We start from the raw sequence: 16,420 nt of genomic DNA on the forward strand, positions 1-16,420 counted from the left end.
AAAATGTAGGCTTACACTAACAATTTGGGGTTAGTATGGTATTTTTTGAGAGACTTTCACAATTTTTTGGAAAGGATTAGGGCTGGGCGATAAATCGAAAATGATAATTATCGCACGATATGAATTTCCTCAATAATAAGAATACGATAAATGTTCGATATAATCTTTATGCGGCAAAGGCGGAACAAAAGTGCGCTAATCAAAGCGCGAACTTCATAGAAGTGTGAAGTGCTTGAATTCAGTGAAGAACACAAATGACTCGGTTTAAAACCAGATGAAACAGCGCTGACAAACAGGAGAAACACTGTGTGCAACGCTACAGTTAGAAGGCTTTTTATTAATCTACAAATCGCCATAATTTACCATAGATTTACTGTAGTAACACTAACTGCATGGTGGTATTGTATCAGAAATGTGGGTATATTTGTGTCGAATTTAATTATATTATTAATCTAGACATGTATTAAGTGTATTGAAGGAGGAGTAATGGAATATAATTACAGTATTTTTTTGTGATTAAGCTATAGCGTTTATGCATTTATACTAAATTCATTTAGACTACTGTTTTTCATACAAATACCTAGAAACCATATTACATTTTTACCATGGTATTGAGGTACTCTGTTTGTGGTTTTAACTGTTATTATCATAATCAGTGGGTGATACTATGGAAGAGCAATGGTGAATTTAAAGGGGTGCTATTATGCTTTTTCACTTTTTGAACTTTAGTCAGTGTGTGGTGTGTATTTTTGGGCATAAAAAAGATTACAAAGTTACAAATCTCAAAGTCCACTCCAAAAGGAGATTTAGTTTTTAAAAAATCCCATTTCAAGAACTACAACGAACGGCTCCTTTGGACTACAACATTTGTTTTCCACATGCAATGGTGTCACAACACAGTCCATTAGAATATCATTAAAATAAATCCCGCCTCTGGAAATTCAATTTGTTGGAGGAAGAGTAGGGATGAGGTGGGGAATTAGGCTAACTTGAGTGATGCAACGCGGAGAACTGCTTCAACGAGCCGCAGCGTGGCGGATATAAACACAAGTTTTGACTAGAGTGGCCGCTTTAGAACCGTAACGCGACGCAGACGTGTACAGTGAGTGGTAAGAGATTTATTCATCATACAGTGTAGATAGCTTCACTTGTAACGCAAGTGTTTTTTAAAAAATGCATAAACTTGCACTAGAATAGGCTAGGCTAATCAGTGATGATGTTTTTGATAATGTCAGGCTGCTTTTAGTCTTATGCTGGAGCTGGTTTCGGGCAATGAAACTAAGTATGTAAATAATTAAATACATTAGCATGATAATAACATGTATGGGCAATCGCGCAGGCTGATGATAGGACCCAACACTACTGTAGTGTATTATTTACTCACCCTCCATTCATCCTAGGTGTATATGACTAGCTTCTTTCAGACAAATGCAATCAGAGTTATATTAAAATTTATCCTAGCACTCCCAAGGTTTCCTGTAGCGAATCATTGCGTTTTTGTAAGAAAAATATGCATATTTATAACGTAAGAATCACTTTAATCTAGCTTGCGCTAACAGTTGTACAAGGAACTTGCTTCTGTCTAAACTGTTCGCCAATCACAACACAGTGGGACAGCTAACCAATCACAACACATTTCTTTTTTTTCGGAAGGTGGACCTTCATTAAACCTGGAACTAATCGAGCCTTTTGTGCCAGGATGGGAGAAATGTATTTTAATAATGTAAATTATGTTAAAAATAATGCGTTTTTCAAACCACCAAGCATGAAAGCACGTTTTAGTACCCCCAAAACAAAATCAAGACTTTGTAAAAGAGCATAGTAGGACCCCCTTAAAAAAAAAAAAAAAAAAAAAATCATCATATAAAAAATAGGTTGCTATTTTGATTTTGATAATGAACATAAATCTACATCTGCATCCTAACTGTTAAAAAATGTTATATTATTATTATTAATATTACCAGGTAACACAAACCTGTTTCTTGAATTGAAACAATATTACTCATATATATTTTCTATTAAGATTTTTATTTTAAGGAAAAACGACTGGGAAAAAGTGTGAAGAATTAAAAAAACAAAACAATGTTCTGACCATAAAGAATATTTTAAAGCCACATTTAACCGTCTGGTTTTTACAACTTTCACATTGTAGCAAAAATCTGCTTGATAATGATCGATATCGACTGATTTGAAAACAAAAATTGCTGTGATAATTTTTTGGCCATATTGCCCAGCCCTAGAAAGGATGCATTAAATTGATCAAAAGTGACAGTAAAAACATTTATTATCAAAGAATGCTTTTCTTTTGAACTTTTTGTCCATTAAAAAAACTGATTTCAACATTAATATTATTAAGGAATGTTTTTTTTGAGCAGCAAATCAGAATATTAGAATGATTTCTGAAAGATCATGTGACACTGAAGAATGGAGTAATGATGCTGAAAATTCAGCTTTGCATCACAGGACTAAATTACATTTTAAAATATATTCACATAGAAAACAGTTATTTCAAATCCAAATAATATTTCACAATATTACTGTTTTTACTGCATTTTTGGTCAAATAAATGCAGCCCTGGTGAGCAGAAGAGTCTTCTTTCCAAAACATTAAAAACCCTAAAATTTTGAATGCTAGTGAGTGTTGTACTGTATAAAGACACAAAGACAAATCGCTAAAAGTTTGACCTCTATTTCTGTGATTTTCCACCATATCAAGAACCAAACATTGTAAAATAGGCCCTAGATTGATGTAGCTGTGAGCTAGATCAGTCTAGACGGTTCCTGTAGGGTTCCTGGCCCTGAAACTTTAGGTCTCGCTCGTCTGCGAGTGGAGTATCGATCTAGACAGTGGAGTTCCTGGTCTTGTCATCTCTGCGCTGGTATTTATAGTAGGAATAGTGGGGGCGTGTGGCAGAGGAGAGCAGCCGATCCTCTCATTTCTCTCGCTGCATGCGTAACACAGGCAGAGAGCAGCGCTGCAAGCAGTTGGAGGAGATTTCCCGCAAACTTTTCTCAAATAGTTCATCTAAAACGAAAGTTTACACATTTACTCACCCTCATGTTGTTTCGAAACCCGTATGACGTTCTTTCTGCCGTGGAACATAAAGGGAGACGTTTGCAGAACATCTAACATTCTGTTTTCCATATAATGACAGAAAAAACTGAAAAATAACAATAAAAGTAGCTTACACAACTCTATTGATTCATATATCAGGTTTTTTTAAATTTAAGATTCATTTTTAGTATTTTTTTTAATGTGCTTTTCTAATTTTATTAGTTTTTTATTTTACTATTTAGATTTAATTTATTTTTATTTCAGTTTTAAGGAATTTTTAAGAATTTTAAGGTCTTTGCCATTTTATTATTTTAATTTAAATATTACAGTTTAGGTTTAATTCATTTTCTTATGTTTTAGTTTTCATTTTTAGCAATTTTGTTTTGTGCTTTTATTTTTTTATTTTATTATTTACGTTTACTTTATCTTTAGTTAGTAGTTTTTATGTTCTTTTATCAGTTTTTATTTTAAATATTACAATTTGTTTAACTTTTTTAAAGTTTTAGTTTTCATTTTTTATGTTCTTTTGTCATTCTATTATTTCATTTTAAATATTATTTAGGTTCAATTTATTTTATTTGGTTTTAATTTTCAGTTTTCAGCTATTTTGTTATGTGCTTTTGTCATATTATTTATATATATTTTTTTAAATATTACCATTTAGGTTTAATTCATTTGTTATGTTTTAGTTTTCATTTTTAATAATTTTGTTTTATGCTTTTGTTATTTTATTAGTTAAATATTAAATATTATTATTTAGGTTTATTTTATTTTTTATTTCAGTTTTAGTTATTTTTTAGGAATTTTATGTACTTTTGTTATTTTATTATTTAATTTCTAATATTATTATGTAGGTTTAACTTATTTCATGTCAGCTTTAGTTTTCATTTTTAGGATTTTTAAGTGCTTTGTCATTTTATTATTTTCTTTTAAATATGACAATTTAGGTTTGATGTATATATATATATATATATATATATATATATATATATATATATCAGTTTTATTCTTTATTTGTAATAATTTTGTTTTGTGCTTTTGTTATTTTTTATATTATTATTTAGGTTTTATTTATTTTATTTCAATTTTACCTAGTAATGTTATGTTCTTTTGTAATTTTATCATTTTATATTAAATATTACAATTTAGGTTTAATTTTTTTTTTTTCAGTTTTTAATTTTCATTTTTATTTTCCATTTTTAGTCATATATGTACTTTCCGTATTTTATCATTTCATATCATGTAAGTTGTATCATGTTAAGTAAGTTTTTTTTAATATTATTATTTAAGTTTAATTTAATTATTTTAGTTTTACTTTTCTTTTTATAATTGTATGTGCTTTTGCCATTTTATTATTTCATTTAAAATATTATTTAGGTTATTTTTATTTTAAATTATTTAAATTATTTTATTGTGATTTGTGCTTTTTTTGTTATTTTGTTAAACTTACTTTATTTCACTTTTAGCTTTCTATTTTTAGTTATTACGTTTTTTTGTCTTGTTTACTAGTTTTTTTTTTTTTTTTACTATTTAGGTTACTTTTTTATTTAGTTTTTAATTCTTTCAGTTAGATTTAGATTTGATTCGATTTATGCGAGGAACATTTCAGAATTACCAAATTTCAGACATTATTCACTGAAAAAAAAAAAAAACCGTGTTAAAGTTTGTAAAAGAGCAGCTTGGAAGAAGGAAAGTCATTAAGGTCTGGAACAACATCAGGATTCGTAAATGACAACATCATTGTCATTTTTATGTGTTTTAACCATTTAAACAATCTAATAATCTAGCGTTTGAAACATTAAGATTCATATGCTCATTAAACGGCTTGTTTTTATTTTAACAAGTTGCACAAAGCGCTGCATTTTAATTGCGCAGTAATGCGTTGTCTAGACAGGTTGGTTTTGTTTGTTTTCGACTCTAATCCTGCTTTCGATTTACTGAATTCATTGGTCTCTGGACAGTTTGTGCGGAGGCGTACAACCCTGATGAGGATGAAGAGGAGAGAGAACCCAGGGTGAGTGGCCTCTCGAAACCTGCTATTGAAATGCTCCAGCGACACAGAGTTCCTCCTTTTTTGTGCATTTCTGTGGCATTTGCTGCCCAGTATCCAATCACGCTTTACTGTGCCTTCAGGTCACTCACCCCAAAACAGACGAGCAGAGACAGAGACTACAGGAAGCCTGCAAAGACATCCTACTGTTCAAAAACCTGGACCAGGTAAGACTATCAACAGTTTATGAGAGAATAAGCTAAAAGTTTTGGCTAATTTTGTTTTCAAACAACAACTAAGATTACTATGGATGGTTTGTTTAGATCCTGTGATACAGGCTACAAGAAAAATATTGCTAAAAAGACTGAAAAATGCTATAAAAATTTTGTTTTGTTTTGTGTTTTTGTTTTGTATTATAATTTATTTCAGTTTTACTGTTTAGAAATTTTATGTTTTTTTTGTAATTTTATTATTTTATTTGAAACAATTTTTCAAATAAATATTTTTTACAAATTTTTTTCATTTCATTTTTAGTATTTTTATGTGCTTATGTTATTTTAGTATTTAATTTCAAATATAATTTTTTAGGTTTATTTTATTTTTATGTCAGTTTTACTTTTCAGTTTTTAGTTATTTTGTTAGGATTTTTTCGTCATGTTATTTGTATGTTTTATAGTATTATTATTTGGGTTTAATTTATTTTTATTTCAGTTTTAGTTTTTATTTTTAGTAATTATGTGCTTTTAATTTTATTATTTCATTTAATATTACTTATTCATTGAATATTACTTACTATTATTTCATATAAATATTACTTAGGTTCAGTTTATTTTATTTCAGTTTCAGCTTTCCATTTTTAGTTATTTTGCACCATGTTCTTTTTCATGTTATTTAAGTTTTATAATATTATTTGGGTTTCATTTATTTTTATTTCATTTCAAATGTTATTTAGGTTAAATTTATTTCAGTTTCAGATTTCTATTTTTAGTTATTTTGTTCTTTTGTCATGTTATTTATGTTTTATAATATTATTATTTGTGTTTCATTTATTTTTATTTCAGTTTTAGTTTTCATTTTTAGTAACTTCATGTGCTTTTGTTATTTTATTGTTTCATTTTTAAAGATTATTCTTTAGGTTCAGTTTATTTTATTTCAGTTTTAGTTATTTTGTTTTGATTTTTTGGTCATGTTATTTGTATGTTTTATATTATTATTATTTGGGTTTCATTTCTTTTTATTTAAGTTTTAATTTTTAGTAATTATTTTGTAATATATATGTTTGTATAATATATTTTATTATTTCATTTCAAATATTATTATTATTATTATTATTATTATTATATTTCATTTTTAGCTTTCATTTTTAGTATCTTTGCTTTGTGTTTTTGTCATTTTTATTAATTTTTTTCCTTTCTTTTTTATTATTATTATTTTTTGTTGTTGTTGTTGTTGTTTAACAAACCTAAACAATATTACAGTTTAGGTTTATTTTATTTTATGTCAGTTTTCTGTCAGTCTTAGTTTAGTTTTTTAGCAGCAAAGACAGCATTTCGATTTTGTCATTTTTCATAATACTTATATTCATTATTATATTATATTTTATTACAACTTTACTTCAAAGAAAAAATGTTTAATAGTTATTTTTGAGATACTATTAGAGTGTGTAATGTGTTTATTAAATTATTAAAATGTATTAAATTAATTAATTAATTTATTTATTTTCTTTTTAATAATATATTTCAAGAGTTTTTTCATTTATGTTTGTAGTCTTAGCTAACTCCAATGACCCTGGAAACAAACCCATATGTGTGCATTTTAGTCTTTTATTTTACTCTCCAAACCAACAGGAGCAGATGTCGCAAGTCTTGGATGCCATGTTTGAGAAGGTAGTGGTGACCGGAGAGCACATCATCGATCAAGACGACGATGGCGACAACTTCTACGTCATTGAGAGGTATAAATGATTCATCTTTGGATGATAATGCTGGTATTTAAACCTTTCAGACATGGATATCTTGTTGCGTTTCTCACGCAGGGGAACGTTTGACATTATGTTGAAAGCGGACGGCACCACGCGGACCGTGGGCTCTTATGACAACCGTGGGAGTTTTGGAGAGCTGGCCCTCATGTACAACACGCCGAGGGCCGCCACCATCATCGCTACCTCACCTGGAGCCCTGTGGTGCCTCGTGAGTCATTTCTGTCATCATTTACCAGGGTTATTAACTATGGAAGTCCACTGGATTAAAAAAAAAACAGTAAGTTTTTGAAAAGTAAGATTTTTAAGAAGTCTCTTCTGCTCACCAAGCCTGCATTTATGTGATCCAAAGTACAGCAAAAACAGTCAATTTGTGAAATATTTTTACTATTTAAAATAGCTTCTTTCTATATCTATCTATCATTTTAAAATGTAATTTATTGTGATCAAATCTGAATTTTCAGCATCATTACTCCAGTCTTCAGTGTCACATGATCCTTCAGAAACAATTCTAATATGCTGATTTGCTGCTCAAGAAACATTTTTATTATTATCAATATTTAAAACAGTTAAGTATTTTTTCAGGATACTTTGATGAATAGAAAGATCCAAAGATCAACATTTATCTGAAATAAAAAGCTTTTGTAACATACACTATACCATTCTAAAGGAGGGAAAGAAATTACAGAAATTAATACTCTAATTTAGCAATGCTTTAAACTGATCAAAAATGATGATAAAGACATTTATAATGTTACAAAAGATTTATATTTCAGAAAAAATGTTTTTCTGAACTTTATATTCATCAATGATACCTGAAAAAAAATTATACTCCGCTGTTTTCAACATAATAATACTACTACTAATAATAATAATTATAATAATAAATGTTTTTGAGCAGCAACTCAGAATATCAGAATGATTTCTGAAGGATCATGTGACTGGAGTAATGATGCTAAAAATTCAGCTTTGAAATCACAGGAATAAATTATATTTTTAAAACATATTCAAACAGAAAACAGTTATTTTAAAAAGTAAAAATATTTTACAAATTTACAGTTTTTTGGATCAAATAAATGCAGACTTGGTGAGCAGAAGAAACTTCTTTAAAAAACATCAAAAAAATCTTACTGTTCAAAAACTTTTGACTAGTAATGTAATTGCGACTTTCTCCCCCCACGATTCTGACTTTTTTTGCTCAAAATTGCGAGATGAAAACTGAGAATTGAGAGATATAAATTTTCAATTCTGAGAAAAAAAAAAAGTTGCAAAATGGAAACTCAGAATTCTGACTTTCTTGTAATTTAAATTTACATCTTTTACATTTTTTTCTCAGAACTGTTAAAAATGTCAGAATTGTGAGATAAGAAGTCACAATTACTTTTTTTTTTTTTTTTTTAAATGTATCCCGTAGTGGAAACAAGGTTTCATATAGAAATAGAATTGTGAGATGTAAACTCAGAATTCTAATGATAAAACAGATAGTTCCGGTCCTCGATTCTGATTGGTTGAGCTGCGTTCTAAACTGTTGTAAATTACTCTACAAACATACACCTTTGTTTACATTTGTGTGTTGCTTGGCAACCACTTTGTTGCAACGACAACAGTTTCTGAGGAACTACATTGTTTGGCGGAAGAATAATGTTTTTATTAATTGTTATTATTTATAACCGTTTTATAAAGGCAATAAGCTCCACTTCATGTCATGCCTAACAGCGCCCTTAGCTGTTATAAATTCACTGTAAACCAAGGTTTCTTAGGGCATATTGCATATTACTTTATATACCATAATTCTCAGAATTGTCAGAAACATAATCTGAATTTTTAGATAAAAAGTCACAATGACCTTGTTTTTTTTTTAATTCTGTGGCATAAACAAACTTCCATAATTATCGATAAAGTAAAACCATAAAATTTCATTACTTGAAATAATTGTACATTTACTGAAATAAAAAAACAAACAAACAAACAAAACATTTTATATCTGCTACTTGCCAAGGCAATATTTCTCAAACAAAAACACAATATTTTTTCTCAAGACAAAATTAAAATGAAAAAAGAAAATCTAAAAAGAAAATCTATTAACAAAAACTATAATAGTATATCAGTGATACTAAAATAACACTGTCGTTTACTCACCTGTAACAGTCCAAAGCTATATGACTGTCTTTCTTCTGTGGAAAAAAAAAAGAATATTCAGTCAAGGCAATTACAGTACATTATTTTCTAATTGGTTTTGGCAAAAAAACAACCTGATGTTTAAGCAAGTTCTTAATGCTGCATCTTATTTCCTTCTCCCAGAGCATTGCATGTATTGTTTGTGTTAGAGCACCCTCTGCTGTTCATATAAAATACTGAAATTACATAACTTTGAAGACTGGATCTGTTGTTTTCCTGAAGTGTAAAATATTTTGTTTTTTCTTTGTTTAAATGTCTTTAGGACCGGTTGACATTCAGAAGGATCATCGTAAAGAACAACGCAAAGAAAAGAAAAATGTACGAGGCTTTCATCGGGACTCTTCCGCTACTCACGTCACTGGAGGTTTGAACACACAGCTTTGTATTTATCCCTTGTATCAACATGTTAACTGTATTTCATTATTTTGTGGTTATTATTTGAGTTTCAATTGATTTTATAAATGGGTCTCGTTTTTAGGTTTCAGAGAGAATGAAGGTTGTTGATGTCTTGTCGACCAAAGTGTACAACAGTGGGGAACAGATCATTGCTCAGGTTAGACCGTTTTTTTGTCTAGTAATTGTTACCGGCAGGGTTGCCAAGTCTTCACAACAAAGCCCTCCCTAAAATCATGCAAATGAATGGCTCATCCAATCAGATTTTAGTGATGTAGCTATCTGTTATAATATAAAATAAAATGATAAAAATATAATATGATATAATATAATATAAATACAAAATAATACTGTTATATAACTACTAATTAACTACTAAAATATAACTATTGTTTACAACTAAATCATGGGATCATTAAGATTTAAATGTAAAGATTTAAATTTTATAAAATTATAAAAATATAATATAATATAATGTAATATAATATTGTTATATAATTACTAATTAACTATTAAAATAGAACTACTCTTCAAATGTATGGGATAAGTAAGATTTAAATTAACAGTTTTAAGATTTAAATTTTATAAAATTATAAAAAAATACTGTAATATAATATAATACTGTTATATAACGACTAATTAACTTAAAATACAACTGCAGTTCAAAAGTATGGAATCAGTAAGTTTTAAATTTAAAGATTTAAATTTTATAAAATTATATAAAATATATATATAATACTGTAATATAATATAATATAATATAATATAATATAATACTGTTATATAATGACTAATTAACTATTAAAATATAACTGTTTAAAAGTATGGAATCAAAAAGTTTTAAATTTAAAGATTTAAGATTTAAATTTTATCAAATTATAAAAAAAATACTATAAATTTAAAAAAAAGATTAATTGGCACAAGTGTTTTTTCTTGAGAATATGATATGAGAAGAGGAGATGGCACTCAATTACATATAAAAATGAAAATAAAGTTTGAATATCGCACTTTGATGCCAGTGTAATAAAAATCACAAATTTTATGGAATAACTTACCAGAAATGAAATTGTACTCACCCTCAGGCCATCTGAGATGCGGATGAGTTTGTTTCTTCATCAGATTTGGAGTAGCATTGCGTCACTTGTTCAATAAATTTTATACAATACAATAAAATACAATACAATACTGTTATATAATGACTAATTAACTATTAAAATATAACCACTGTTCAAAAGTATGGAATCAGTAAGTTTTACATTTAAAGATTTAAGATTTAAATGTTATAAAATTATAAATAAATAAAAATACTGTAATATAATATAATATAATATAATATAATATAATACTGTTATATAACAACTAATTAACTTAAAATATAACTGCTGTTCAAAAGTATGGAATCAGTAAGTTTTAAATTTAATTATTTAAATTTTATAGAATTATAAAAATACAATATAATATAGTATAATACTGTTATATAACAAATAATTATTATATTATATTAATATAATAATTAATATAATAATTAATATAATATTAATAAATATTATATTAAAATATAACTGCTGTTCAAAAGTATGGAGTCTGTAAGATTTAAATGTAATGATTTAAGATTTAAATTTTATAAAATTATAAAAATATAATATAAAAGATTAGTTAGCACAACTGTTTTCAACATTGATAATCAGAAATGTTTCTTGAGCAGCAAATCAGCATATTAGAATGATTTCTGATCGTGTGACACTGAAGACTGAGTAATGATGCTGAAAATTCAGCTTTGCATCGCAGAAATAAATTACATTTTAAAATATATTCACATAGAAAACAGCTTATTTTAAATTTTGATAATATTTTACAATATTACTGTTTACTGTATTTTTGATCAAACAAATGCAGCCTTGGTGAACATAAGATAAAAATATAAAAAAAAATCGTACTGACCCCAAACTTTGTATAGTGCTGAGTGTTTATCTAAGTACCTTGTTTTCACAGGGTGATTTAGCAGATTGTTTCTACATCGTAGAGTCAGGACACGTTAGGATCACTATGAAGAGGAGCAAGGTGACAGCACAATTTGTTTCATTATGCATTTTAATAAACAAATGAATCCTTCAGCTTTAAAAGATTCACATGCATTTACATGACTGCTTTTAGTCAAAAAACGATACTGAAGACGAGGAGGTGGAAATCGCCACGTGCTCCAGAGGCCAGTATTTCGGAGAGTTGGCGCTCGTCACTAACAAGCCACGGGCGGCTTCTGCATATGCCATGGACAACGTCAAATGCTTAGGTAACGCATTATAAATGATATCACACGATGTATCGCAGCTGCACGGCGGCTCATGTGATCATTCACCTTGTGTTCCACAGTAATGGACGTGCAGGCGTTTGAGAGGTTATTAGGCCCCTGCATGGACATCATGAAACGAAACATAGCGAATTACGAGGAGCAGCTGATCACGCTCTTCGGGAGTCACATCGCAATAGAGGAGCCGAATGCATGAAATCAGTTAATCAATAAACATCGCAAACGTAAAATGCAACATGAAATGATGAGAACATGGTAAGTAGAGGCCCGTCATCATGGTCGAGAAATCGTGTTAACATAGGTCATAAGCTTGAAGTCATTGTTTTGCATTCACAGATGTGAAACTCCGGTGTGCGTGTCAATGATCATGGTTGTTTTTTAGATGTGAAAAGCCAAACGTGAGCATTTTCCTTCAGGGTACTCGAGGCTTATGGGAGTTTCCTCATGGTTATTTGGTTTGGGGATTTGGTACCGGTGTGTTTATCGAACTTTTTCGTGTTTTTTCACTTGGTTTGTGTTTCTCTCACATGCTGCATCTTTTACAGTGACGTCCACACAAAGACTGCATTAATATGCCATATACAGCACAGTAATTTATTATTTTAAAGCTATACTTCTGAATCTGCTATTGAGCATTTGTCAATGTTTTCAGTGTTATCTAAGCCATTTTGGACTAAATATGAATTAAGCACTTGAGCTTCATGAAATGCATCTTGATGACACAAAAGTATTACATGCCGGAGTTTAAAGTCAACATGAAATCTAAATAAAAAAAATAAAAAAAAGTCTGTATAATGTATGTTTTCAGCTAAAGTCTAGTCTTTATTCTTGTATAAAACATCCATTTTTTTACCATCTGATCAATTCTGATCATAAAATCAGGTCCCGTTCATTTTATTTTCTTGCTGAATATCCTATTTAACTCGGAAATACTTCCGATTACAGAACGGGTTGGAAACTGTGTTTCACGTTGACTTTAATACTCAAGTTTTATTACACTTCCATGGGTTAATAAACGTTCAGATTGCTTGAGAATATGATATGAGAAGAGGAGATGGCACTCAATTACATATAATAATGAAAATGAAGTCTGAATATTATTGCACTTTGATGCCAGTGTAATAAAAATCAATAATTTTTTGGAATAGCTTACCAGAAATGAAATTTACTCACCCTCAGGCCATCCGATATACGGATGAATTTGTTTCTTCATCAGATTTGGAGAAATGTAGCATTGCATCACTTGCTCACCAATGGATGTGAATGGGTGCCGTCAGAATGAGGTTTAACCTGTCACTTCTGGTCCTTTACAAGTGCTTTATCCATAATAATGCTTCATCCAGAGAGTCGTCTCGTCTGAATCAGGAGAGAAATATGCACAAATCAAGCACCGTTTACAAGCTATATCAGATCAAAACGGTTTAAATCAAATGTCTTAATGATGGATTTGTTTCTTACAAATGCACAGTGTTTCGCTTCACAACATGTTAACTGATGGACTGGAGTGGTGTGGATTACTTGTGCATTACTGTGATGTTTTTATCAGCTGTTTGGACTCTCATTCTGACGGCACCCATTCACATCCATTGGTGAGCAAGTGATGTAATGCTGCTTTTCTCCAAATCTGTTTTTTGATGGCAAAACTCATTTACATCTTGAAAAGTCTGAGGATGAGTACATTTTCAGCTAATTTTACATTTCTGGGTGAACTTGAGGTTGCAAACATTAATAAACGTTAATAAACGATTGCTTGAGAATACGAAGATGGCACTCGATTACATATAAACATGAAAATGAAGTCTGAATATTGTTGCACTCTGATGCCAGTGTAATAAAAATCAATAATTTTATGGAATAGCTTACCAGAAATGAAAATTTACTCACCCTCGGGCCATCCAAGATGCAGATGAGTTTGTTTTCCTCATCAGATTTGGAAAAATGTAGCATTGCATCACTTGCTCACCAATGGATGTGAATGGGTGCCGTCAGAATGAGGTTTAAACTGTCACTTCTGGTTAAAACAAAACCCTTTATCCATAATAACACTTCCTCCAGAGGTCATCTCGTCTGAATCAGGAGAGAAATATGCACAAGCAAACTGTTTACAAGCAAAATCAGACCAAAACAGTTCTAAACAAATATGTCACTAATGATGATAAAAATGTCCTAATGATGGATTTGTTTCTTACAAACGCACAGTTTTTCACTTCACAAGATGTTAACTCATGGACAGGAGTGGTATGGATTACTTGTGGATTCTTGTAATGTTTTTGTCAGCAGTTTGGACTCTCATTCTGACGGCACCCATTCACATCCATTGGTGAGCAAGTGATGTAATGCTGCGTTTCTCCAAATCTGTTTTGATGACAAAACTCATTTGCATCTTGAAAAGTCTGAGGGTGAGTACATTCAGCAAATTTTCATTTCTGGGTGAACTTGAGGTTGCACAGCTCAACATGTTTTCAATTCCTTGTTTTTGCACAGACTTTGAGAAACTTCATACTGTCACATATGAATAGTAAATATAGGCATTGTGTATCTTTACTTTTAAAATGGTGTAGCACATTTTTATGCTTTGTTCACATCTTTAAGTATTTCACAATTAAGATGTATTCGACATGCACAAATTGTACGTTCACATTCATTTTCCAAATGCTCGAAATGTTACCAAGGACATTTGCTTTCTCTGAACAGGTCTGAATGATTCCTGTGTATATTTTATTTACGTTTGTTTCTGGTAGCTTTTGGCATTTTGATAATAATGTTCTTCAAAACACTCGCTTTATTCTTCATTTCTGCAGTACTCCGGTACTGTTTTTCTCTCTCTCTCTTGATGTATGAGAAGTTTGTCCTTGTCGACTGGATCTTTTTGCTTCACAGCAAGTCATATGCATTACTAAGTAGTATCCATTTCTTCCTGAAACATTACTGAAGATTCATTACTGTCTACCTCTAATATGAACAGCTTAGCCATCATCACCTCTTCCCATGTAGATCCCCACAGGTTTGTCTCTTGGTAAACTAACCTGCAGTGAATCCCTAAACCATATCTGTGTGTCAGTGTGACTTTACATCATTTCTACCCTGTTCACCATGAAAAAAAAAGACTTTTAATTGCCAATCAGTGCTCATTTCTCTACCATTTCTGTGTGAATTTCTGCCGCCTAATTGAGAAGTCGCTAATGCTTTTTATGTCCTGAAAAATGGATCAAAGGTCTACAGTCTCTTGGTGCAAGAGAGCCCAGTATTATACCGTCAGTTATATTTGACTTTCCATTCAAATAAAGAACAATTTTGTATTTAAATCATGTTGTGATTATTACAGCTACGTCCTATGCTACAAATGATTCATTTTTACTTTGCATAACATGCTTGTACACTACCAGTCAAAAGTTTTTGAACTGTAGATTTTTTTAAAGAAGTATCTTTTGCTCACAAAGCCTGCATTTATTTGATCCAATGTACAGCTAAAACAGGAAAATTTTTAAATAGTTTTGCTATGTAAAATGACCACTTTCTATTTGAATAGATTTTAAAATGTAATTTATTCCTGTGATTTCAAAGCTGAATTTTTAGCATCATTACTCCAGTCTTAAACAGCAAATCAGCATATTAGACTGATTTCTGAAGGATCATGTTACACTAAAGACTGGAGTAATGATGCTGAAAATTTAGCTTTGATCACAGGAATAAAATGTTTTTGCTGTACTTTGGATCAAATAAATGCATGATTGGTGAGCAGAAGAGCCTTCTTTAAAAAAACAAAACAAAAATCTTACTGTTCACTGTATAACATATACAACACTCTGTCACACTTGCCAATGGTGAGTGAACTGAAAAAGTGTGAAAGTTTGCTGTCCATTAAACATAATATATATATATATATATATATATATATATATAATATATATAAAATTACAGAATGTCAGTAAATAACTGTACTATTATTTATATACTATTGTAGTATTACTTTTATAGTTTCAGTTTTCAACAGTTATTTTAATATTATTTATATAGTATTATTTTTATTTATGAATTAGCTTGAAATTTTAATTTTAAATAAATTTATTTAGCTTCTAAATGTAATTTTTTTGTTACTTTATTGTGAGCTTTTGTCATTTTTATTTGGTTTTAATATTACTATTTAATTTTATTTATTTATTAATTTTAGTTCATTTTTACGTTGTTTTTTTTTTTTAACTTTATTTCAATTTTATTTCAATAAACAAAAACGTAGTTGTCCTTAACTGTGATAACCATGGTTTTCATTTTAATTTTAGTACTTTTGCTTTGATTTTATAATTTATATAAATTAAAAATGCTTAGTCTTATCTTAGTCTTAGTCAATTTGTCATTTTAGTAATTCAACACATTTCAGTTTTGTGTTTTTAATCTTACTGTTCACTGTATAACATATACAACACTGTATACCTTGATAGAAATGTCATAAACAATTAAAATGTGATGTTTTTATTTTTATATATCATTAATTGCGTGCATTTATTCGGCCAAGCATCAG

The 16,420-nt window shown here is 29.5% G+C and overlaps 1 protein-coding gene across 1 annotated transcript in view; it reads left to right on the forward strand.

Moving 5' to 3' along the window:
• LOC127156196 (cAMP-dependent protein kinase type II-beta regulatory subunit) overlaps nucleotides 1–15,224 on the forward strand; it is a 19,051-nt gene extending 3,827 nt beyond the window's left edge. Inside the window, exons 3-11 of the mRNA XM_051098933.1 lie at nucleotides 5,016–5,068; nucleotides 5,188–5,271; nucleotides 6,892–6,998; nucleotides 7,080–7,233; nucleotides 9,463–9,564; nucleotides 9,679–9,753; nucleotides 11,586–11,654; nucleotides 11,748–11,883; nucleotides 11,964–15,224. Coding sequence (XP_050954890.1) covers nucleotides 5,016–5,068; nucleotides 5,188–5,271; nucleotides 6,892–6,998; nucleotides 7,080–7,233; nucleotides 9,463–9,564; nucleotides 9,679–9,753; nucleotides 11,586–11,654; nucleotides 11,748–11,883; nucleotides 11,964–12,097 — 914 coding nt within the window. The 3' untranslated portion in view covers nucleotides 12,098–15,224. The remainder of the gene's footprint in view (nucleotides 1–5,015; nucleotides 5,069–5,187; nucleotides 5,272–6,891; nucleotides 6,999–7,079; nucleotides 7,234–9,462; nucleotides 9,565–9,678; nucleotides 9,754–11,585; nucleotides 11,655–11,747; nucleotides 11,884–11,963) is intronic.
• Nucleotides 15,225–16,420: the final 1,196 nt, after the last annotated feature.

The sequence above is a fragment of the Labeo rohita genome, chromosome 25 (genome assembly GCF_022985175.1).
Source record: "Labeo rohita strain BAU-BD-2019 chromosome 25, IGBB_LRoh.1.0, whole genome shotgun sequence".
In the NCBI taxonomy this organism is placed as follows: domain Eukaryota; kingdom Metazoa; phylum Chordata; class Actinopteri; order Cypriniformes; family Cyprinidae; genus Labeo; species Labeo rohita.